Source organism: Patella vulgata, chromosome 4 (genome assembly GCF_932274485.2).
Source record: "Patella vulgata chromosome 4, xgPatVulg1.2, whole genome shotgun sequence".
In the NCBI taxonomy this organism is placed as follows: Eukaryota; Metazoa; Mollusca; class Gastropoda; family Patellidae; genus Patella; species Patella vulgata.
The window spans coordinates 14,020,152-14,037,720 of record NC_065882.2 but is presented as its reverse complement, the minus strand read 5'-3'; the positions used below and the strand labels follow the sequence as shown (position 1 = coordinate 14,037,720).

The following is a 17,569-nucleotide window of genomic DNA, read 5'->3' as shown; positions in this document are numbered from 1 at the left end:
GTCATGCATCACTGAAAAGGCAGAACCATGCCGGAAAATCTGGATGAACTTTCTCGGCCAATGCAGGGATCGAACTCCTGACCTCCAGGCTAGCTAGCCAGCGTCGTACCCACTTAGCCACCGAGATCCCCAATGAAGACGGGGAGGGGGTGTATATATACATGTAGATATATGTAGTACAACAAGTTCTTTCCCATAGTGACCAGTAACGAAACAGTTGATCAGATTAAATTTATCGTTCCAGGTGCTGTATTATAACCAAAATCCAGGTATTTCCTATGAGTTTACTTTACCAAATTATGTCCCTTTTACACCGTATGAAGGGTCCCGATTAATCGGTGCTACGAATCGTGGATACAGACATCATTTACAGAATCGAAAAGATAGCCGGCATTCCATTTATAATCGCAATCATCCAATTAAGTTAACCTCGAGCGGTGAACGAAATCCCAATAGAGTAAGTGACAGATCGGAAGTACCTAGTGAATCTCATGACAGACAGGAGTTCAGTTTAGGGAGAGGTAGTAATTTACCTGTATTACCTCAGACTCCTGTAATACGATATGGTTTCGACACATTAGGAGGGCGTGGCTCTAGTTATACGCAGGTAAGATCAGTCATTGTTTAATTTTTACAAACATCAACAAATTACGAAGAATGGTTATGGATGAATTAGATCTGGCTTGTTATTTGACGATGTCGACAAAATATGTGTTGTTCAACACATATTTTGAATCTGAAGAGATCAAAATATTATCATTGCCAGTCAGTATGTCAGTTATTTTCCCAACCAGAGATATATAGCAAAGTTCTGACATTTTTAAAAGAGACAAATTTTTATTCAAAATTTTAATTGTATATAGTTTATCATATATTATTTTTTAATATTTATATATGTAAAGGATTTGATATATTTGGTTTTAATTACACTTTCTGTGATATTTGTTTTTATTTACATATATGAATACATTTCTGTGATAATGTTTTAATTTGTCTTGTTATATTCACCATATGTTTGGCGCAATATAGCCTGGTTGGAGCTGACGTGCCATAAAACTCTGTTTCATTCATTCATTCCGATTTTTATGTGAACTTTTTTAATATTTAGATGACAAAGACAGTCTTGTAGACAAAGCGGCATACAATTGGTTTTTCAACATAATCTTTTGAGTTTTAAGACTTGATTTTTATGTGAATTTAATGTATCTTTTTCATATTTAGACAAGTAGACAAAGACAATCTGGTAGACAGAGACAACAGTCTGGTAGACAAAGACAGTCTGGTAGACAGAGAGGCGGAAGTCCCTTAGTTGTAGCACCTCGTCCCCGCTACATCGCCCCATACAGGAACAATCGAGGTTACACCAACTATAACTCACGATCAGCACTAACAGCCAATACCTACGAACGAGTCGATAAACCTAATTTTGACCTGGCAGCTCAAAGATCTAACTCGTTCGCTGAAGAAAGAGCAGATAACTCATACGAGTGGAAGATTTCTGGTTTCAGCGATTGTTCTGAGTCATGTGGTGGAGGTTAGATTGTATTTTATCTTCGACAACAATATTGTTTTACTGTTGATTGAATAAATTTAAAACCAGTGCAGCGTTTCATTTGTTGTGGCAATCAGGCAGAGAAATGGAGTTTAATATCCACTCGACACAAACTAGGTCATTTCAGGACTAACATACTGTTCAATTTTATTTCAATAAGCCTGAGAAAACCCACAAGGATGGACTGGCGCCCCTACTCCTTGTCATGACAATCGAGGAGTTGAAACCATGCCACTTGACTTAATGGCAGACCTTGTGATTTAACCATTTGGCCACCCAATCCCTGTCTTATTCATGAACCATAAAATGGACCATCCCGATTTTAACAGCCTCAGAAACAAAAGTCTGTGTACGTATGAAATTTAAGCGCCAAAATCTAGAAGAATGGTGTACGTATTTACCTTGTCTCAAAATTTCAGCTCAAAATATTGAGTCGTTTGGATGTGAACGCTAAAACCGCTTATCGGGACACGTAACCATTTTAAGATTTTGGGTCAATTTTTTCGTTTGGTGACCTGATAATCTATTGCCATTCCTTTAGAGTTCTATACAGTGCTTGACCCACATGCTGTATTTGAGCACTTGGCCAATCAAAAGGCTGCATTCTTCAAATATTTTACATTAAGTTATCTCGAATGAAGCTCCAGGTTGTGTTTCTGACATATACAATGGGTTGAGCGAATTGTTTAACTCCTGCGCTTTATATCATAAGGTCTGTCAATGAGTCGAGCTGTGTGGGTTAAGTTTGCACTAATAGTTCAAGTATTGCCCCTCAGATCTTTGTAGGTTTGATTTGATCCCACAATTATTATTATTATTATTATTATTATTATAGGATATCAAAAGACTCTAGTAGTTTGTGTTCTAAAGAATACCCAGGTTACAGTAACAGATGAAAACTGTGAGACCAAACAGAAACCTGTGTCGCAACAAGTAGAATGTAATACAAACCCTTGTTCTCCCAGGTAAATAAACAGTCCTTGTTCTCCCAGGTAGATAAACAATCCTTGTTCTCCCAGGTAAATAAACAATTCTTGTCCTCTCAGGTAAATAAACAACTCTTGTTCTAACAAGTAAATAAACAACTCTTGTTCTCCCAGGTAAATAAACAACCCTTGTTCTCCCAGGTAAATAAACAACCCTTGTTCTGCCAGGTAAATAAACAATCCTTGTTCTCCCGGGTAAATAAACAACCCTTGTTCTCAAAGGTAAATAAACAGTCCTTGTTCTCCCGGGTAAATAAACAATCCTTGTTCTCCCAGGTAAATAAACAACCCTTGTTCTCAAAGGTAAATAAATAGTCCTTGTCCTCCCGGGTAAATAAACAATCCTTGTTCTCCAAGGTAAATAAGCAACCTTTGGTCTACCTGGTAAATAAACAACTATTATTCTATGGCAAAGAAAAAATCCTTGTTCTCACAAGCAAATAAACAACCCTTGTTCTCCCAGGTGAATAAACAACCCTTGTTTTCACGGGTAAATAAACTGTCCTTGTTCTCTCGGGTAAATAAACAGTCTGTGTTCTCCTTGGTAAATAAACAGCACTTGGTTATCCTACGTAAACTTCCCTTGTTCTCTTGGGTAAAAAAACAACCCATTTTCTCCCAGGTACCCAGCTCTCCTGGGTAAATCAATAGTCCTTGTTCTCCAAATCTGTATATAGACCTGTTAACATGATGATTTTTATGTATTTGATATGTATTTCTAGTTGGCATGCTGATGAGTGGGCTGCGTGTAGTGTGACATGTGGATCGGGAACACAGATACGAAGATTAGAGTGTAAACAGAAAATCTCGGCAACTCTAGAACTGTCTGTATCAGCTAGTTTATGTAAAGTGGATGAAAAACCTGCCATAGCTCAGCAGTGTCAGATGGGAAGATGTGCTGAATGGAAAATTGGATCATGGGGTACTGTAAGTAAATTTTTACACCTTTTTCTTCCAGCTCTTAGGGTTTTCAGGACACAAAACAAAAGTGTGGTGTTCTTAGCTGGCAAGGGGGGTTGGATGGCCGGATGGTTAGCAGGTGCATGCTGTATCATACCATCTGTCATTGAGTCAACTGGCGTGGTTTCGATTCCACGGTTGTACTTGACACGGAGTAGGGTCACCTGTCCAACCTCGTTGGTTTTCTCCGTGACCTCTGGTTTCCTCCCACTGCTAAAGACCCCTATGCGCAAGCGAATTATTGAAATAAAATTGAACCATGTGTTAGTCCTGAAATGACCTAGTTTGTGTCGAGTGGACGTTAAACCCCATTTCTCTCTTTATATATAAATAGTCTTAACCTTTTCATTCTGAGTCTAGGATAGCAACAACCAAAGGTAAATATGAGACCACAATGCCAAGTACAAGAAGCAAGTGGCCCAATTACTTTTGTGTAAAGCCTGTGTATTATCGTGGATAAAACGCCGGCTCGCAAGCCTGGAGGTCAAATGTTCGATCCCTGTATTGCACCAGAAAGTCCATCAGAATTTTCTGGCATGGTTTCACCTTGTCAGTGGTGCAGAACAGAAGGCCTGATAGGGACATCTGTCTAGTCTTTCGGATTGGCATGCACATAAAAGATCCCTTTGCAGTTGTAATTTGATATAAGAGTAGGCGAAAGTGTCACTGCCCGGGCAAAATTTCCCTCATCGCACACTGTATGGCTTATGCCCGTCTTCATTAGCCCAGTCAGAGCAGAACAGTTAGACGTTAAACCAAATTTCATTTCATTTCTGTGCGTTATCGAAATGACAGACAGTATAAAAATTTTAAAGTGGAAGCCCAGGGCCCTTATTCACGAAAACTTAAACTAAGATACAATCGAAATTTTAAGAAATACTGCAATTCGTTTGGCTGACCAATATGCAAATCGGATATATGCAAATTGATTTTACTGGTCAGCCAATCAAATTGCAGTATTTCTTAAAATTTCGATTGTATCTTAGTTTAAGTTTTCGTGAATAAGGGCCCTGGTGTATGCCTGACTTGAAGAAGAACTGTATGACGTTAAACTCCATGCCATGATGTTGTTTTTTTATGTTTTCAGTGTTCAGTAGGTTGTGGTACAGGTATCAGAAAGAGATCAGTAAAATGTGTTGATCATCTGGGATCCCAGATACCCAACAGTTATTGTAACACAACCTCACCCGACAGTCAAGAATCATGTGATATGGGTCCGTGTAGAACCAGCTGGTTGTATACACCATGGTCTAAAATGGTAAGAATTACTAAACATACATCATGGCTCTCATCAGAACGGTGGCTGAGTGAGTAAATGCTGGCTCGCTAGTCTGGAGGTCTTTTGTTGACTGAGAAAGTTTCTCTGGGATTTTTTGGCATGGTTTGCCCCTTGACAGTAGTGCAGGATGGAGGGCCTGGCAAGGTACAATGTATAATCGTTTGGGTGGGATGGAAAACCGATGTCCTGTGTACACATTCGCGTAAAACTAAAAGAACCCTTGGCAGTTGGAATTTGATATAAGAGTAGGCTCTAGTGCCGCAATTTGGGCAAAATTTTCTTCATAGTACACTGTATCATCTTCATTAGCCCAGTCAGAGCAGAACAGTAGGACATTAAACCCCATTACATTTCATTTCTTATCAGGACTGATTTTTACATGACCTGGTTTGTAGATATTCAGCCCCATTTGTCTTCCTCTATATATGTCTACATCGTATATTATTATCACCCGTGTCTGTCTGTCTATCAGTCATACACAATTAATAGTGGACACTGTGTTTGTCTGTCTGTTTGTCCTCATTTGCTAGTGGATGCTCTGTTTTGAATATATTAATATTTGATTGGTTTGAATAATTGCTAATTACAATGTGATTATTTTGAATATATGACAAAGTGATTATTTTGAATAATTATGTGGTTTGTATTGAATACATTACAATTAATGTGATGGTATTGAATAGATTGTGATGTGATTGTTTTGAATAATTATGTGGTTTGTATTGAATACATTACAATGTGATGGCATTGAATACATTGCAATGTGATTGTTTTGAATAATTATGTGGTTTGTATTAAATACATTACAATGTGATGATATTGAATACATTGCAATATGATTGTTTTGAATATATTACAGTTTGATTGTATTGAATATATTGCAATGTGATTGTTTTGGATATATTACAGTTTGATTGTACTGGATATACTGCAATGTGATTGTTTTGAATATATAACAGTTTGATTGTACTGGAAAATATTACAATGTGATGTATTGAAAATTTTACAATGTGATCACTTGGATATATCAAAATGTAGTGGTTTTGAATATATTACCGTGTGATTGTTTGGAATATATACTATTCAAAAAAAGTAGGGGATATTTGATTTTGGGGGCATAATACTAAAATATGCAAATGACTACGAAAAAAGTCACTATAGAACCTAAGAGAAGAAACATTTCCAGTTACATGTGACGCCCAAACGCACCAATAGCTACCGCATGGAATGCAGGTGATGCTTGGGATCATCATGGGGGTCCAACCCAAGATTTGCACGACTCTGACTTTGAATGTTACAGTCATTGTGGCATTGAATTCCAGGGTGGAAACATCAGTTTAATTGTTTTAGTGACCAGAAAACAAATTTTGATATGCGTCGGCTTACCCAAAATGAAAGGTTACGTGCCCTTGGCATGCTACAGATCGGCACAACACAGGCGGTTGTGGCGCGGACGATGAATGTTTCTCAGTCTGTCATAAGCAGGCTATGGTCCAGATACCGTGATACACAATCTGTACAGGACAGACCACGCTCAGGTCGACCAAGGGCGACAACTCAAGCCCAGGATCGATTTATCCGTACCTTGGCCTTGAGAAATCGTGTCATCACAGCAAATCAGATCAGCGCTCGTCTTCAAACAGACACTGGTGTGAGAGTGAGTGGCCAGACGATTCGGAATCGACTGCATAGGGGTCACCTTCGCGCCCGACGTCCTCGCGTGATCCCTTGTTTGAGAGATCATCACATTCAGGCAAGACATCGTTGGTGTAGGGATCGTCAACACTGGGATAATCGACGCTGGAGCAATGTGATGTTTTCAGATGAGTCAAGGTTCACTGTTAATTTTTTGAACAGACGTAGGAGGGTGTGGCGTCGTCGAAACGAGCGCTTCCAAGACGTTAACGTCATCAGACATGATCGATTTGGGGGTGGTTCTGTTATGGTGTGGGGAGGCATCACTGTTGCTGGAAGATCGGCTTTACATGTTGTTGCAGGGCGTGTTACAGGCCAGTACTACCGGGACAACATCTTGGCAGTCCATGTTGTGCCGTTCGCACGACGTCATGGCCGCCGTTTCATCTTCCAGGATGACAACGCAAGATGTCACAGGGCCAGGATCGTTACAGGTTACCTCCAACAACAGAACATCACCACATTACCTTGGCCAGCACTGAGTCCCGACCTCTCCCCCATCGAGCATGTCTGGGACATGCTTGGACAGAGGTTACGTCAACATCAACAACGTCCTGCCAATGTCCAAGAACTTGCTGCTGCGTTGCAACAGGAATGGGACAATCTGGACCAAAATGACCTTAGACGTCTCATTAGGAGTATGCCACGTCGGATCAATGCTTGTTTGGCAAACAGAGGAGGATTTACCCGTTACTGACTTGGTTGTGATGCTGTGGTAACTTTGCTGTTTGACCCCGGGTATCATTTTACCCTTATAATGGTCAGTCTGTGCCTTACTTAGTCTAACGATCATTTGGAATAAATCGATAAATGTGAACTTCATTTCATTTTGTCATTTGTTTCTTCGTCAGTTTCATTAGGTGACTTTAATAACACTTAAAAATCAAATATCCCCTACTTTTTTTGAATAGTATATTACAATGTCAATGTTTTGGATATATTACAATGTGATTGTATTGAAAATATTACAATGTGATTGTTTGGATATGTCAAAATGTGATTGTTTTGAATATATTACCAAGTGATTATCTTCAATATATTCCAGTGTTCCAGTAGTTGTGGTGCCGGTGTAAAAACTAGAGAAGTTATATGTTATAGTAAAGATGGGTCTCGGGTGTCATCCTCTGTTTGTGATGCCAGTATAAAACCACGGAATCAAGCTTCATGTCACAGTGATGATGCTTGCGGTTCAAAATGGTTTACTGGACCCTGGAGTGAGGTAAATATAATGACAATCAATTTTTCTGATATAAGGGGTCCTTATTCATGCTGCCAGCGGTATACACAACAGCAGCACTTTCCAAAAAACTAAAAAAAAATTTTCATGCCTGACAGAGACAGCTGTCTGGTAATTCGGAAGGAACAAAAAACCAAGGTCCTGTGTACACATTGGCGTGCACATTAAAGAGTAGGCCATAGCGACGCTGTCCTGGCAAAATTTCCCTCATTGCACACTGTATGGCGCATGTTCGTCTTCATTACCCCAGTAGGAGCAGAACAGTAGGACATTATATTTTTTTCATGCCAGATCTCCATCCTGCACCACTGACAAGTGGACACTAGCCTGGGAAATCCTGATAACCCAGATCAAAACCTGGAACAAAACCAGGACCTCCAGGTTACTGAGCATGTATCATTCTAACCAAGCCTCTGTGGTTTCCGTAATGCTGTTGCCCTTTTTTTGTTTCTTTGACTATATACTGCATGGATCAGCAGGAAGTTATAGAGGGCTTTTTAGGGCCAGTTCCCACATTTTAATATTAAGGCCTGTGAGAAGATGTGCCTATAAATTACAGATATCTTTACAATTTGAATTCCAGAATTATGGACTTTTTAACATGTGCAGCATGGTGGACCAGCAGGATTATAGAGGATTTTTCATTGCCGGTTCCCACATTTTAATATTAAGGCCTGTGAGAGGATGTGCCTATAGATTACAGATATCTTTATGGTTTGAATTCTAGAATTATGAACTTATTAACTTATATTTGAATGTTACAGTGTTCGGCAGATTGTGGTAGTGGTGTTAAGAGTAGATATGTTGTGTGTATGAAGGTAGTAGGAGATGCAGCAGTTGTCTCCCCTGATGAAGATTGTTGGAAGACGGAGAAACCAACTAATGAAGATGATTGTAATAATCAGGCCTGTGGTGTAAAATGGTTTATATCAGAATGGAGTCAGGTATATCTTTCAAGATTTTAACATTGGTTTACATGTGTCAACACAGCCTTTCCACATCTTACTTCACGGACCTCATTCAGTCATATCAACCAAATCGACCACTTTACTCACAAAATAAAGCCTCACTGATTGTGTCGCAAACTAAACTGAAATCCTATGGTGATAAGGCTTTCAGCATCTGTGGAACTCGTCTGTGGAATAACTTACAATTTGAGATGCAGAGTTCGCAAACATTAGCTGTGCTCAAATCCAAACTCAAAACCATTTGTTTGTGACTTATTATCCGGATAAGCTATTATCTTCCATGAGCTTAGAGCATGCAGTAGTGATGGATTGAGCACAGTCACAAATGTACATTGTTAATATTATTATATGTAAGCTAGTATAAAATAATCATGGACCAAGACTAATAATTGTTATAGATTGAAGTCAGTGGGTAGAGAATTACTAGTTTGAGTCCTGAATGTATGAAAGTTGAAATGCATTTGCTCCCTTTAGTCTCCAAAGTATACTTATGCTTTCTGGAACACATGACACCACTTCTCATCTGAAGCTAACAAAATATTATTCATCCTGTTTGATATAAGAGATTTGTGAATATGTCTAGAACATACTTCAGTTATGTCAAAGCCGGTCTGAATCCTGATAGTATGAATGTTTGAATGCATTATCTCCCTTTAGTCTCCAAGGTACTTCTAGTTCTACTTCCAGGAACACATGATACCACTTCTCATTTGAAGCTAACAAAGTATTGTTCATCCTGTTTGAAATAAGAGATTTGTGAATATGTGTAGAACACACTTCAGTTATGTCTAAGCTGGTCCGTGTCCTGATGATATGAAAGTTGGAATGTATTATCTCCCTTTAGTCTCCAAAGTATACTTCTAGTTCTACTTCCTAGAACACATGATACCACTTCTCATTTAAAGCTAACAAAGTACAGTTAGTACTATTTGACTGAATGACAGATCGTATGATACAGCACGCATGTGCTAACCATTCGGCCATTGAGTAAACTGGCGTGGTTTTGATCCCCGGTTGTACGTAACAAGGAGTAAGGTCGCCTGTCCAACCTCGTGGGTTTTTTCAGGGTCCTCCGGTTTCCTCCCACTGCTAAAGACCCCTATGCTCAAAGCGAAATATTGAAATAAAATTGAATTATGTGTCAATCCCGAAATGACCTAGTTTGTGTCAAGTGGACGTTAAACCCCATTTCTCTCTCTCTCCTCACAGTGGTTTGTTTGATTAAACCTAATCCTACTCAAACACTGCTGAACTCACCTCTTATTTCTGTCCTATATTATGACTCGTTAAAGATACACTATGGGAGATTATATAAAGAGCTGGCAGTTCTCACCATAACAGTTAAAAATTAGATAATGTAAAGGGAATTTGCTGAAAATTTCAGTCAAATTGATCCACCCTGAACCAAGATTACAAATGGCTCATAAAGACTTTAAAGATACATTATGGGAGATTAGATAAAGAGCTGGCAGTACTCACTATGATAGTTAAAAACTAAATAATGTAAAGGGAATTTGTTGAAAATTTCAGTCAAATTGATCTACTCTAAACCGATAATGTAGCAATTGAATTTTGGGCCTAGCCTCGATCATCATTACTAAAGTCAGTACGATATCCATTTTTTGATTTAATCAGAAGCAGCAGACCAGGTTCTAATCCAGTAAATATCACAGGCTAGCGATGCCATCTGAGTTGATTATGGTCTGGCTGAGTTAATTAATATCTATTTAATAAATTAGATAACATTTCAGGCCTAAAGAAAGACCTGCAATAGGCAGATTTAGCTATTGCATAATGTATGTTTAATGTAAATTTTTTTTTTGTATATTTATAGTGTTCTGTAACATGTGGTACAGGATTTAAAACCAGAGAGATCAACTGTCTGGATAGAAATCGACGAGAATCAAATAGCTGTGATCTCTTGACACGACCAACACCACGAGAGACTTGTCAACCAAGAAAATGTCCTATTCGAGAATTATCTGCAGGTATTATTTTTTTTCCATTTAAAGAGTACATACATTGTAGTGATTGTACATACAATGCCAATGAAGACTCTGTGAACATAGTGATTGCTTACTATTTATGAGGTTCTGGATTTGATCCAAGTGGGGTGGCCGAATGGTTAAACCCCATTTCATTTCATTTTATTTTTTACGTCACTGGCTCTTACAATAGAATGGGGGAATTTTTGGGGAAAGGAATTCTACTAACACTTATCTGTTCTTTTAACGTATATGTGAGCGTTGGGTGGCGAACGATTAACGTATGCGTGTTGTATCATAAGGTCTGTCATTGGGTTTTCTTCAGGTTTCCACCCACTGCTAAAGAGCTAAAGACCCTTACATGAAAGCGAATTATTGAAATAAAATTGAACCATATGTTGTTCCCGAAATGACATGGTTTGTGTCGAGCGGACGTTAACCCTCTATCTCTCTCAGTGGCTGTGGCACTGAGTAACATATAAAATAATTCCTACTGTCAAACGAAAAAAGAAAGAATATATTTTACACATTATTTTCTCTCTTTCAGAAAATGATTGTCGAGATTTATATAGAAGTTGTCCGTTAGTTGTTCGTTCCCGCTTGTGTTCATATAAATATTACCAACAGATCTGCTGTACATCTTGCAGCGGTCATACATAGTCACATACATATTCATAGAAAAAACTTTTATAAAATAAAACAATTGGTAAAAATCTGTGGTTGATAAAATGTTGATTGACGAAAACCAAAAAAGTGATTCTTTATTTTGATTTGAATGTATAGTGTTCTCTCTGTGTGTGTTATCAAAAGTTTTTTCTGCAAACTAAAGACGTGGTGCCTAAATTGCACTTTAATTTTTTGCCTGATTTCACTACAATTTTTTGATTGATAATTAGGACCTGGGCCCCGTTTCTCAAAATCTTAACTACAGATAAAATCCAAATTTTAGTAGATACTTCAATTCTGATTGGCTAAGCACGAACATCAATCTAATATTATCCAATCAAATTACTAAACTTTGGATTTTATCTTAGTTAAAATTTTGTGAAACAGGCACCTAAACATTTTGGAAGAGTTGCTAATCAGGTGTATTTGACTGTTTACGTAGTAAGACATTGCAGTATGAACATAGTTCATTGTTAGGGCCTACTCTTTTTAGAACTGTTTTTTATCTAGGGAAGTTAACCTTTGACATAACCATCTAAAGACAATGCAGTCTGATTGACAGTCTAGTGGAGGGGCCAGTGCCTCAACACTCGACCACAGCCCCTCGCAAAAAAAAAAAAAATACAGGATGAGACAAGATGTGATCTATTGAATGTGTCCATTAATGGATGGCATTGTTTGTCATTGTATGACTTTAAAGTAATAGGATTTGTCATTGGCATCCAGCTGTGACAAAGATATTATCCGGTGGCCCTACGAGTGCTGGCGCGATATATATCGTTGAATTGATGCATCACAATTCACCTTCTCAGGATTCGCGTATTGAATCGTGAGACACTGAATCGATGTATCGCGGTCTTTTTTTTATGTATTTATGTCGCTTCAGTAAGTAACCTGTCACTTTTAATTATCTACGTCACACATTATCCATAGGTACTGAAACACTCTTAAATTGTTTTGGTCCTTATTTTGATCCATATCAATATTATGATATAAAAAAGTTTTATTTATTCGACATTGGCTTGACTAAAAATATCAATTATTCATTTATCCTGTTGTTTTCTTGGTAAATTTTGACCTGGTTACGAATCGTGTTACGATTTGTATCCTGGAACCTGAATACATATCGTATCATGACTACAGTGGCAATACCCAGCACTAGACTAACAGTTTTCTATTAATCTGGTTACATTTTTTCACTCTTTTTTTTTAGTTAACCCTGTAGCCCTTGGTACATGTATATATTGATGGCTGAATGGTAAGCGCGCGTGCTGTATCATAAAGTGTGTCATTGAGTCGACTGGCGTGGTTTCGAATCCCCGGTTGTACGTGACAAGGAGTAGGGTCACCTGTCCAACCTCGTGGGTTTCCTCCCACTGCTAAAGACCCCTACGCGCAAGCGAATTATTGAAATAAAATTAAACCATATGTTAGTCCCGAAATGACCTAGTTTGTGTCGAGTGGATGTTAAACCCAATTTCTCTCTCTATATATATATTGATTAACCCAGTTCCTTCAAGGAAATTAGAGAAGTGATATAGTTCATACCGGTATATATCCATGGACAACCCAAAGCTGTTCCTTAGACTTCCTCAAACCATGTGAATAGCTCTCTGTGCTGTAGGACTGTATATTAGTTCTTCAGGGCACCACAGCTAGTCACATATGACTCAGGCTGTTTGAGTCCTGAAATGAAATGAAATGGGGTTTAACGTCCTACTGTTCTGCTCCTACTGGGATAATGAAGACGGACATATGAGGGAAAATTTGCCCAGACAGTGGCGCTATGGCCTACTCTTATTTCAAATTCCAGCTGCCAATGGTTCTATTATCTGTACACAGGACTTTGATTTTCCATCCTATCCAAACAACTACATGTTGTCCTTTGCCAGACCCCCTGTCCTACACCACTATCCAACCTCGTGGGTTTTCTCCGGGTCCTCCGGTTTCCTCCCACTGCTAAAGACCCCTACGCGCAAGCGAATTATTGAAATAAAATTAAACCATATGTTAGTCCCGAAATGACCTAGTTTGTGTCGAGTGGACGTTAAACCCCATTTCTCTCTCTCTCCCTACACCACTAACAAGGGGGAACCACTCTGACCCTTCTACACTACTGACAAGGGGTAACCACGCTGTTTGAGTTCTACTTATAGGACGTTTCGGGTGGCGCTAGTACTAAAGGGTTATATTAACTATTTAGGTGTCATGACCATATAATATGTACTATAGTCATCACACGTTTCATGATGGTTAGCTTTGGTTCCCCTTCAGAGTGGTGCAGGATGAAGTATCTAGTCCCTTTTATGGGGTCCAACCTCGTGGGTTTTCTTCGGGTTCTTCGGTTTCCTCCCACTGATAAAGACCCCTACGCGCAAGCGAATTATTGAAATAAAATTAAAAACAATATGTTAGTCCCAACATGACCTATTTTGTGTGGAGTGGACGTTAAACCCTATTTCTCTCTCTCTCTCCCTTTTATGGGACAAAAAATCTGAGGGCCTGGATATACATTGGCATGCACAGAAAAGCAGCCTTTTCATTTGGAATTGGAAGAAGTGTTAGCAGAAATGCCACTATCCAGCAGGCGATAAGTGAGAGGGATGCAATGACAAGCTTTTCGTCATGGTTTTGAAGTTTTGCACCAGCTTGAGTTCTTGTGCCCCTCGCAAATTTGAATGGCAAAAAATCATGCGGTTTCAATGCAGTCTTCAACATTATAATCATAATCATAATGCTTAACAACTGTCAATCATATAATATACCGTGGGTCAGATATGCTACAAATACACACAGCCCAATATTGTTTTTTCGGGGGTCGGACGAGGTCTTGTTCCTCATGCAAAATCATGCCACGTCCCTGCTATCCAGACACGATTTCCTTCCTAGCACACTGCATGGCGTATGGCTGTCTTTATTAGCCCAGTTTGTGCACAAAAGTAGGATGTTAAACCCCATTTAATTACATTTCACGACATCCTGAGACTAAAGAGGAGATAACTTTTCTGAATTTGTCAGGCAATTTTTTTATGATTATTAATAAAGTGTTGCTATTATATGTGTGTTTATCAACTGGTTGATTTAGTTGAATAGGAAACTTGTTGTTTTGATTCAGCCTGGTTCCCAATCCCTTTCAAATATCCTGAATAAAATATTGCTAACAAAGAATATTTACTGAAATTGTACATGAACATGCACTCAAATGGATTATTTAACTTTAAACAATGAAATATTACAGTTGAAACTTGGCCTTTTTTAGGACAATATCTATTTTTCATCACGGTTTAACCCATGTTAAAAGAAAATGAACTCAACTTATTTTTTAAAGATTCATTATGTAAGAGCTAAATCTGTCTATTGCAGGTCTTTCTTTTGGCCTCAAATGTTATATGAACTATTATTTACACATTTATTCATCAACTTCTCTAGATCATCAGATGGTCGTGATTTTCAATGGATTGAAACACAATCAGCATTTAATAATTTGATTTAAAAATGGATAATCAAGACTTTGTTTGTTATTGTAACTATGGTATTGACAATCCAGACTAGATTGTGAACACTTCAAAGTCTGGTAACTTCGCTCAGTAACTTGACTGAAATTTTCAATATATTCATTTTTCATTAAATATTTTTAAACTATTATAGCCAGAAACGCCAGCTCGTTATCTAAATCTTACATAATGCATCTTTAAGAAAACAAAATTAATTAATGAACGATTACCATCGGTACTTCAACAGTTCAATGAATCTAGTGTTCAATGGTTTTATTTTAGATAATCCATATTACATATATAAAGTGCTAAAATAATGTTTTAAATGTTGCCATGTTCTTATGGTCAGATCTAATTACCAAGGCCACCTAAATATTTTCTCAAGGTCACAGGTAAAAAGGGTTAGGGCATGTGATTGTTGACATGGATTGTGGGTTAGGGTGAGCGTGACCTTGAGGAAATCTGCAGGTGGCCTTGGTAAATAGATCTAAGCATCTTCTTATATTATTTATATTAATGTTTGATGTATTGTTACACCAGGAACTTGGTTCCAAGCGCTGCTCATCTTGTTCTTATTCCTTTTCTTGTGATATGACATGAGAATTCCAAGATGGCTGCCATGACGTGAGGCTCTGTTCCTGGTCGTTAGTTTGTTCATACTTGTTTTATTTTAGATTGCCAGTATTTTATTATAAGTGCTAATATTTTGTACTCAGCTTATTGCCTATTATACACATTTGCTTGCCAGAAGTTTTTTTTTACTTTTTGTGATGTTGGTATATTTTATTTAATAAACTTTACATTAAAATTTTGGGGATACTTTTGTATTCTTTTTATTAGTCCCTCTGTGGACGTTATCCAAAATCAAATGCCCTAGTTCAAAATGTCTTCGGTAAAACATATCCATAATCAGCCAAGTCCACAAGCAAGATGTCCTGTAACTAGGTGAACATTAAAATGCCCTTACCCACAAGCAAAATGTCCGAGATGGACCTTATCCACTAGCAAGATGTTCTAGATGGACCTTATCCACTAGTAAGATGTTCTAGATGGACCTTATCCACAAGCAAAATGTCCTTATCCACAAGCAAGAGCTCGGCGGATCCTTTGTCCTTACCCACAAACAAGATGCCCTATAACTAGGCGGACCTTTTTTTCTTATCCACAAGCAAGATATCCTATAGCTAGGTGGAACCTTTTGTCCTTATCCACAAGCAAGATATCCTATAGCTAGGTGGACCTTTTGTCCTTATTAGGGGTGATGATTTTCCGTTTCAGAAAATAGCAAATTCCGTTTTAAGTATTTTTAATTCCATTATTTTCCGTTTCAGAGCTGACCATATTGGTTTCCCCTTGTCAGTCGTGCAGTGCGGAGGGCCTGATGTGATGAAATACCATACACGTAAACGATCCTTCGGGAGTTGGAATTCGATATGTGTTGGCCGTAGCGCCGCTGTCCTGGCAAAATTTCCCTGATATGGCACACTATATGGCACAACTGTTCTGCTCCGAGAGATCTAATGAAGACGGGCATACGCTATACAGTGTGTTTATGAGGGGATTTTTTCCCGGACAACAGCCTACTCTTTTACGTACACGCCAATGTGTACACGGGACTTCGGGTTTTCGTCCCATCCGAACGACTATACGTTCCTTGTCAGGACCTCTTGTGCACCACTGACATCCCCGTGAATTTTCTCGGCCAATGCAGGGATCGAATACGTCACCTCCAGGTTAGCGAGCCAACGTCTTACCAGCTGAGCCATCGTGGTGGCTCACCACTGATGGTTTGTGTATCCCAGTCCACTACTGATGGCATGTGGCACATTCCACGGCTGATGGTATATGGCCTGGCCCACGACTGGTGACCTGTGTGTACCAGTCGACTGATGATTGTCATTATATATGTCATAGTCTATCACTGATGGTCTGGTGACCTGTGTGTACCAGTCAACTGATGATTGTCATTATATATGTCATAGTCTATCACTGATGGTCTGGTGACCTGTGTGTACCAGTCGACTGATGATTGTCATTATATATGTCATAGTCTATCACTGATGGTCTGGTGACCTGTGTGTACCAGTCAACTGATGATTGTCATTATATATGTCATAGTCTATCACTGATGGTCTGGTGACCTGTGTGTACCAGTCAACTGATGATTGTCATTATATATGTCATAGTCTATCACTGATGGTCTGGTGACCTGTGTGTACCAGTCGACTGATGATTGTCATTCCACCACTGATGGTGTGTGGCCAGTATACCACTGATGGTCTTTGTGTCCCAGCCCACTACTGATGGTCTGTGGCCCATTCCATCACTGATGGTCTGTGGCCCACCTCCAAATATGATCTGTATGGACCAGTCCACCTTTGATTGTCTTATGTCATATGGTGTGTGTGTCCCAATTCGCCACTGATTGTGTAGATCAGTCCACCGTTGATTGTCTATTATGTCATAGTTCACCACACAGACTGGTGGTCTGTGTCAACCAGTCCACCATTGATGGTCTATTGACGTGTCATAGACCACCACTAATGGTTTGTGGCCCAGTTCACCAATGTCGGTCTGCGTGTCCCAGTCCACCAATGATTGTCGATTGTATCAACGCTTCCAGGTAAATTTAGAAAATAAATAGTTTGAGGTATAAGCTGATGGCAGATAATCCAATGCGTTATGGCCAAAGATGATTTTGAAAGTTGTAATCTATTCACCTAAGTCATGATCCATCACAGTTGAAA

General features: G+C 38.8%; 1 protein-coding gene across 2 annotated transcripts in view; it reads left to right on the top strand.

The window, feature by feature from the left end:
* The window catches only part of LOC126819191 (ADAMTS-like protein 4), a 65,137-nt gene extending 49,505 nt beyond the window's left edge, over positions 1 to 15,632 (top strand). For both annotated transcript variants that reach the window (XM_056100561.1, XM_056100560.1), the window contains 9 exons: positions 245 to 607; positions 1,222 to 1,534; positions 2,388 to 2,517; positions 3,261 to 3,465; positions 4,586 to 4,756; positions 7,518 to 7,691; positions 8,474 to 8,653; positions 10,512 to 10,665; positions 11,210 to 15,632. In XM_056100561.1, the coding sequence (XP_055956536.1) occupies positions 245 to 607; positions 1,222 to 1,534; positions 2,388 to 2,517; positions 3,261 to 3,465; positions 4,586 to 4,756; positions 7,518 to 7,691; positions 8,474 to 8,653; positions 10,512 to 10,665; positions 11,210 to 11,322 (1,803 nt within the window). In that variant the 3' untranslated portion in view covers positions 11,323 to 15,632. The remainder of the gene's footprint in view (positions 1 to 244; positions 608 to 1,221; positions 1,535 to 2,387; positions 2,518 to 3,260; positions 3,466 to 4,585; positions 4,757 to 7,517; positions 7,692 to 8,473; positions 8,654 to 10,511; positions 10,666 to 11,209) is intronic.
* The last annotated feature ends 1,937 nt before the right edge of the window (positions 15,633 to 17,569 follow it).